General features: G+C 49.4%; 1 protein-coding gene across 1 annotated transcript; it reads left to right on the top strand.

Moving 5' to 3' along the window:
* Nucleotides 1–246: 246 nt before the first annotated feature.
* On the top strand, nt 247–4818 carry LOC306916010 (ubiquitin-like modifier-activating enzyme 1; the record flags this gene model as incomplete). Its single annotated transcript, XM_079530585.1, has 4 exons — nt 247–2327; nt 2863–3029; nt 4078–4311; nt 4403–4818. 4 exons carry the CDS (start codon nt 247–249, stop codon nt 4816–4818), a joined length of 2898 nt encoding a protein of 965 aa, XP_079386711.1.
* Nucleotides 4819–8802: the final 3984 nt, after the last annotated feature.

Genomic DNA, 8802 nt, shown 5'->3' with positions numbered 1-8802 from the left:
TTATTTTATTTAATAAAAGGAGGATTAATGAAGGATTAATACACACAGGTGCTTCGCGTTGGTTGGGTTAATTAATTACTAGCAACATGTCACCTAATTTGGGCACAATGCCAGCGTGACGTTACAGCGTGACGTTACAGCATGACATCAGGAAGACTATATAAGAGAACATTAAATTAAACATTTTTAGTCCACGAGTCAATTGTCATCTATTTAATAATATATTTTCATAATAATAATTATATAATGTCGGTGTACGACGCCAACGGAGAGCAGCCTCTGAGCGCCATGATCTCCATGATCACCAAGGACGCCGCCGGTGTCGTGACATGCCTGGACGAAGGTCGTCACGGCTTTGAGAGCGGAGACTACGTCACCTTCACTGAGGTTCAGGGCATGACGGAGCTCAACGGCTGTCAGCCTGTCGAAATCAAGGTTCTGGGTCCGTACACCTTCAGTATCGGTGACACAACTGGCGTTTCGGATTACGTGAGGGGGGGAATCGTCTCCCAGGTGAAGATGCCCAAGACGATTGCTTTCAAGTCCTTTGCGTCGTCCATGTCTGAGCCAGAGTTCATAATAACGGACTTTGCCAAGTTTGATCGTTCAGGACAGCTGCACGTGGCCTTCCAGGCCCTCCACGCCTTCCAGAAGCAAAATGGCCGCCTCCCTAAACCCTGGAACCAGGCTGACGGCGTTGAGCTAGTGAGGCTGGCTAAGAATGTGAACTGCCCAGTTCAGACGGGGTCAGCTAAAGTGGAGCAGCTGGACGAAGCTCTCGTCAGGAAGTTGGCCTTCGTCTCTGCCGGCGACCTGGCACCCGTCAACACCTTCATCGGCGGGTTGGCCGCGCAGGAAGTGATGAAGGCGTGCACGGGAAAGTTTATGCCCATTATGCAGTGGCTGTACTTTGACGCCTTGGAGTGCCTGCCTGAAGAGGAAGACGTAGACCTGCCAGAGGAGGACTGCGCTCCCAGGAACTGTCGTTACGACGGCCAGATCGCGGTGTTCGGCACCAAGCTGCAGGACGCGCTCGCCAAACAGCGCTACTTCCTGATCGGGGCCGGCGCCATCGGCTGCGAGCTGATGAAGAACTTTGCCATGATGGGACTGGCCAGTGGGGACGGTGAAGTCATCGTGACGGATATGGACACCATAGAGAAATCCAACGTCAACAGACAGTTTCTCTTCAGACCCTGGGATGTCACGAAAATGAAGAGTGAGATAGCGGCAGCGGCGGTAAAGCAGATGAACCCGTCCATGAACATCACGGCGCACCAGAACAGGGTGGGCGACGACATCGAGAGCATATACAACGATGACGTGGCAAACGCGCTGGACAACGTTGAGGCGCGCAGGTATATGGACCTCCGATGTGTGCTCTACCGCAAGCCCCTGCTGGAGTCGGGCACTCTGGGCACCAAAGGCAACATGCAGGTGGTCATCCCCTTCCTCACGGAGTCCTACACCTCCAGCCAAGACCCTCCAGAGAAGTCCATCCCCATATGCACCCTCAAGAGTTTCCCCAATTCTATTGAACACACACTGCAGTGGGCCCGCGACGAGTTTGAGGGACAGTTCACGCAGCTAACAGAAAATGCCCTGCAATACCTAACAGATCCCAAGTTCACGGAGTCCACTCTTAAACTACCTGGAGCTCAGCCTTTGATGACGCTGGAAGGTGTGTATAAGAGCCTGGTCACGGACTGCCCCCATAGCTGGGCCGACTGTGTACTCTGGGCACGCAATTACTGGCAGTGCCTGTACAGCAACAACATCCGCCAGCTACTGCATAGCAATCCCCCAGATCAGCTCTCCACCTCTGGTCTACCCTTCTGGTCTGGCCCAAAGAGATGTCCCCATCCCCTAAACTTCAGCACTAACAATGACCTGCATATGGACTTCATAATGGCGGCAGCCAACCTGTTTGCCCACAAGTATGGTCTACCTGGCAGCAGGGATCGTGCAGCGGTGGGCAAGATCCTTCAGGAGGTCAGCGTGCCGACCTTCACTCCTCACTCCTCGCTCGTTTCCGATCAAGAGGTGGTTAGCCCTGATGACTCCGTTGACGAATCCCGACTGGAGGAGCTGCTGAAAACTCTTCTCCCGTCCCCGGACTCTTGCTCCCATTTCAAACTCGACCCCGTTGACTTTGAGAAGGATGACGACACCAACTTCGGCATCAAGCTTGTTGGCCAGCTTGCGCAGGCAGCAGGTCTCAGGAGACTCATGGGGAACGACTGCATGAAAAGGGACCTGCCGATGAACACTGTGGATGAGGAACGGGAGGGCAAAGACCAGCATGCAAAGACTCAAGGAAAAAATTGGTTTGTCAACCTGAAACCACTTTATTTAAGGCATATCATTGCAATAATTGTCTTAATATGTATGTGTCAAGCTTGTACCGCGGAAGACGCTCGACATGAAGTGATGACCACAACCCGACGAGATGGACGGAGCATTTTTCAGTTTAATAACATGATGAACTCCTGTTGTCCCGGGTGCAAAAAACTCATGATTAACTATGGGTGCTACTGTGGCTGGGCAGGAGAAGGCACGCCAGTGTGTGAGCTCGACAAATGCTGCCAGACACATGATAAGTGTTGGGCTGAATGGGCTGAGAATTGTAATATTGACCCTTTACTCAGAGTCTACGCTTGGGAGTGTATTGGTGGAAAAAGAATATCTTGCACGGCTAGAAATAGAAAAGACGAAAAGTGTGCTGGTAATAATTCCTGCGAACAAACTCTGTGTGAGTGTGATCGAAAAGCCGTAGAATGTTTTAGCAGAAATGAACATCATCGGGAGCATTTTTTTATGAACCAGAAAAAATGCTTTCCCTGAGAATGGACACGCTGTCAGCCACGCTGTGGCCCAGGCCCATCCTGCCCTCAGCGCTGTGAAGGGTGAGTTCATGTCAGTCAGTCAAGACATCGAGAACAGCTTCCAGGACAATGAGAAAGCTGGGGTGGTGTACCTGGACCCGACTGCCGCATACAACACCGGTTGCCACCGGGGACTCCACCTGGGTACTCCACCTGAAGCTGTTGATACCGGACCGGCATATGGTGAAATTCATCATGGAGACGCTCTCCAACCGCAGCTTCATTCTCCAGACCAGCAGTGGGCAGTGCAGTATAGGCTCAGAAGACTGAGGAACGGGGTACAGCAGGGGTCGGTTCTCTCGCCGATGCTGTTCAACATTTACATACATGACCTACCTGATACATCGTCCAGAAAGTATGGCTATGCAGACGACCTTGCCATCATGTTGATACCACCTTAGCAACAGGGAAGCAAGGAGGGAACTTGAGGTGAGTGTTGACGGCAAACGCAGCATTTTTTTTTTCTTTTTTTTTTTATTAAGCTTAAGCAGATACAGGCTATGAGAATTATTACATTCAAATAGCCTATCAGTGATCTGCAGCTACTCAGTCAGGCGTACAGTATGTCTAAACTGAATGTTGGATGAATGACATCTAACCAAGGAATTGGTTAGATGTTGGAGTGGGCAACGAGACGCTGCAGGCAGTCAGTGTCTCTTCTACCCTGGTGCCAGAGGAGAGCTGCAGTGCTGCGGCTCGCCTCTCTTTTTCTTGGAACGTCGCTTTTTTTTAATTCATCAGGAGAGGAGGCTCCGGTCAGCGGGAGCGAGGAAGAGGAGATCGCTGGCCTGTATGCCTTTAGTCTTATGCGCTAGTATAATTGACGTAAGGTATGTCACTTTAATGGCACTGCACAGGTGGTGGGCGTGTTCGCTGGGTGTGGGGCGCTGCCACACTGATATCATGGCGTTTACCTGTCACTAGAGGAATGGAAGTCGGACAGAGAGAGGGGATGAGCGTGGGAGAAGACAATTTCTGTTGACCGTATTCAAACGCACTTTATCACCTTAACATTCACGTTTAGATATAGCTAAAAGCCTGGGAACAGTTGTATCTTACGTGTGGACGGTGACTGAATAAATGGTCAAATGTACAGCTGGAGTGGACCTCATTCATTACGTGCGCGTCATACAAACGTCACTTTACTCTCATGTTTAGCTCCTCGCGGCGGCCCTTTAAACCGCCGCAACAGGTGAGTTCATGGAGGAGGAACCGACCGGACTCGTCTCCGGGGTCAAGATCAAACATCTAACCAAGGAATACAAAGTGGGCAACGAGACGCTGCAGGCTGTACGGGACCTCACGGTAAACATGTTTGAGGGACAGATCACCGTACTGCTGGGTGACAACGGGGCCGGAAAGACAACCCTGCTGTCCATGCTGACCGGTCTGTTCCCGCCCACCAGTGGACGGGCTTACATCAACGGTTATGACATCTGTCACGATATGGCTCTGATCCGCCGCAGCCTGGGTCTCTGTCCTCAACACAACAAACATCCTGTTTGATAACCTGACAGTCAGCGAGCACCTGCTCTTCTACGCACAACTGAAAGGCTTCCCCAGAGACCGCATCCCAGCCGAAGTGGATCACATCATCGGAATCCTAAACCTGGAGGACAAGCGCCATGCCCGCACAAAGACCCTCTCTGGTGGCATGATGAGAAAGCTATCGGTTGGCATTGCCCTGACCGGCGACTCCAAAGTGGTGATGCTGGACGAGCCCACATCGGGCATGGACCCCTCGGCGCGGCGCGCCACCTGGGACCTGCTGCAGGGGGCGAAGCGCGGGCGCACCATCTTGATCATCACGCACTTAACGGACGAGGCCGAGCAACAGGGCGACCGCGTGGCCATCTTGGCTGGAGGAGAGCTGAAGTGCTGCGGCTCGCCTCTCTTCCTCAAGAACAAATACGGACCGGTTACCACATGGTAATTGTGAAGGACGCTCCAGATTACCCATCTGGTCCACATGCATGTCCCTAACGCCATGCTGGAGATTAACGTGGGAGCGGAACTGTCCTACATATTGCCTAAGGAGAGCACAGACATGTTTTAGTTGCTGTTTGCTGAGCTGGAGGTGAACAGGGAGAATTTGGGCATCGCCAGCTATGGATGCCGGATGGTCAGCTCAGAGGACTTCTCCAACATGAAGCTCAACACAGACCTCACAGACAGCCGGATGCTCAGCTCAGAGGACTTCTCCAACATGAAGCTCAACACAGACCTCACAGACAGCCGGATGCTCAGCTCAGAGGACTTCTCCAACATGAAGCTCAACACAGACTTCACAGACAGCCGGATGCTCAGCTCAGAGGACTTCTCCAACATGAAGCTCAACACAGACCTCACAGACAGCCGGATGCTCAGCTCAGAGGACTTCTCCAACATGAAGCTCAACACAGACTTCACAGACAGCCGGATGCTCAGCTCAGAGGACTTCTCCAACATGAAGCTCAACACAGACTTCACAGACAGCCGGATGCTCAGCTCAGAGGACTTCTCCAACATGAAGCTCAACACAGACTTCACAGACAGCCGGATGCTCAGCTCAGAGGACTTCTCCAACATGAAGCTCAACACAGGGCTCAGATTATGCATGCAGCAGTTCTACGCCACAGCGGTGGCAACAAGAGGAAGCTTGGATCTGATTGAAGGGCCTCCGGTCATCTTCCTGGACGAGCCATCCACCGGTATGGACCCTGTGGCTAGACGACTGCTGTGGGAAGCCGTCACGCGTGCCTGTGAGTCCGGCAAGGCCATGGTCATCACGACACATGACCATGGAGGAGTGTGAAGCCCTGTGCACCAGGCTGGCTGTTATGGTCAACGGTCAGCTGAAGTGTCTGGGCAGTCCCCAGCATCTCAAGAGCAAGTTTAGCAGCGGCTACACCCTGCTGGCAAAGGTGGCGCACGACGTAGAGGAGGTGGACCTGGAGGAGGAGAAGGCAACCTGCAGCGCTTCAAACGTTTCATTGAAAGCACCTTCCCAGTCTACTGAAGGACGAGTACCAGGGCACGGTGCACTACCACCTGACTGACAAGGCCGTCACCTGGGCGCAGGTGTTTGGGACAATGGAGGCGGCCAAAGAAAAGTACTGTGTTGAAGAGGAACCGACCGGACTGGTCTCCAGGGTCAAGATCAAACATCTAACCAAGGAATTCACCTGGGACCTGCTGCAGGGGGAGAAGCACGGGCGCACCATCGTGATCATCACTTACATAATGAATGAGGCCGAGCAACAGGGCGACCGCGTGGCCATCTTGGCTGGAGGAGAGCTGAAGTGCTACTTCCTCAAGAACAAATACGGACCGGTTACCACATGGTTATTGTGAAGGACGCTATCTGTAATGTGTCTGAGATGACCCATCTGGTCCACATGCGTACTTCAACATTGTGGGCTACCACACACTGGCTACGGGCCTTGTGATGGTGGACAACGCACTGTTCAAACTTGTGGCAGGGCCCGATGCTTCCGGCAGTGTGGGGACTCTGCTGGCCGTGGACCGGCTGTCTCTAGCTGTGGGGAAAGGAGAGTGCTTTGGTCTGCTGGGCTTCAACGGCGCAGGGAAAACCACCACCTTTAAAACACATTTTGTGCCCAAGACGTCTGTGGACGTATTGGGTATTACCGCACGTGCATAGCCCAAGACGTCTGTGGACGTCTTTGGAAAAAAAATAATATATATATATATATATATATATATTTTTTTTTTTTTTAAATCAAAAAAAATCAAAACAATGATTTTTTATTATTTTTAATACGTGGTGCCAAAGTTTGTGTTTTCGCCATTGAGAATGCATTTGGCGTTTAAATTAAATAACTCAGAAACTATAAAACATTTCAAAGTAAAGAGTTCCAGCATGTGTCTCCACAGTCAGCTGAATTATAAAAAATGTGAATGGATTTTCTAGGTGAAAGTGATTTTTGGGCAGTTTTGCGTGGGCTCTCAATGTGTTAAGATGCTGACCGGGGACGAGAGTGTCACTTCCGGGAGCGCCTACTTCGACGGACACAGCATCCTGAGCAGCATCAAAAAAGTGCAGCGGAGCAATTGTCCTGCTGGACCACATGACGGGAAGAGAGAAGCTGCGTATGTACGCCAGGCTCAGGGGAACCCCAGAGAAATGTGCGTCTGCTTGTATGCACAACGTCCTCAGGTCGCTGCTGCTGGAGCCCCATGCTGACAAACTGGTCGGCGCTTACAGCGGCGGCAACAAGAGGAAGCTGAGTGCAGGCTTGGCTCTGATCGGCGGGCCTCCGGTCATCTTCCTGGACGAGCCATCCACCGGTATGGACCCCGTGGCTAGAGAGGATGGAATATAAAAAATCTTCAAAAGTTTTGTTAAATGACTATTAACAGTGTTGATTTTGACACCAAATTCTGATGTAGTTTTAGTCAGTCTTTTGAATAAAAGAGTTTGTCATATTTTAGTTGACTAAATAATACCATAAGATTTTAGAATGGTCTTGATGGCATCGCAATGGCAGATTGTACACTTGCATGCTGAAAATAGCCGATCTACAAGCTCACAAGCTTGTAGATCTGCTATATTCAGAACGCAACACCCGAGCACAACCAAACATAAAAATATAGCTGCAAGCAGCGATAAAGCGGGACCAAGATAGAAGAAGAACAATGCGCAATAAGAACAACATGCACAAAAGAGACTGACGAGCCGAGTTGTCGGTACCGGGATTTGAACTCACAACCTTGTGGACCGAAGGCGGGAGCTCTACTGACTGACCTACACAGAGACAATCAGTAACTATATTGTAAACAGTAAAACCATTCAGTGATTTGGTAACAAGAAGGTGTGTCCTCATTTTTGGCATGTCTTTATCCATTACTACAGTGTGTTTTCACGCACAGTTAAAGTGTGTGTGTGTGTGTGTGTGTGTGTGTGTGTGTGTGTGTGTGTGTGTGTGTGTGTGTGTGCGTGTGCGTGTGCGTGTGTGCGCGTGCGTGCGTGCGTGCATCCAAACTTCTCTTTGTACACTTTCAGTGCTATTTGGCATGACAGTAAAGCACAGTATGGTACAGTACAGTGCCATATGGTACAGTACGGTACAGCACTGTATGGTACAGTACAGTACGGTATTACACATTGCACTTATTACACTATTACACTATTACACTACTATTACACTATTACACTACTATTACACTTATTACACCTATTACACTATTACACTACTATTACACTATTACACTAAATACACTTATTACACTATTACAAAATTAGACTTATTACACTATTTCACTATTACACTACTATTACACTATTACACTATTACACTTATTACAATATTACAATATTACACTACTATTACACTATTACAAAATGAGACTTATTACACTATTTCAGTTACTAGTATCTCTATTATTGTGATGTCATGTCCTAGTGCCTGATGGGTCAAATGTAATCTACTTCGATATTTCTATAGTTGAGTCATCACAAATCTTGCAGCACACAATGCATACACTGAGTTGTCTTTACCTGGATTTGAACACACAACCTTGTGGTCCAACGGCGAGAGCTCTACCAACTGAGCTATGCAGACACAGTCAGTTGACTCATTCTAAACAGTAACATCATTCAGTATTCATATAGGTATTAGGTGCAGAAGAAGTTTCACAAAACAGCAATTTTCATTGGTTCATAAAAACTTCATTTTTTCACTTAGAAAAAAATGTGCTACGATTATTTGTCCGTATAGGTCCAAAGTTCACGTGTAGAGGAGACACATATGGGTATCAAAGTGTCATTGCCAACGGTCAAACGGTTCATGAGATATGAACGTTCAAAGTTTGCAAGTTTGCAAGTTTTGCATCAATTGAGTGCTATAGCGCCACCATTTGGCCAATCGTGATGGGCTTCGCATAGTAAAGTGACATAAGCATATGTGTGTATTAG

The sequence above is a fragment of the Electrona antarctica genome, assembly GCF_951216825.1.
Source record: "Electrona antarctica genome assembly, contig: SUPER_22_unloc_1, whole genome shotgun sequence".
NCBI classification, from domain to species: Eukaryota; Metazoa; Chordata; class Actinopteri; order Myctophiformes; family Myctophidae; genus Electrona; species Electrona antarctica.
This window is presented reverse-complemented; position numbering and strand designations above follow the sequence as displayed.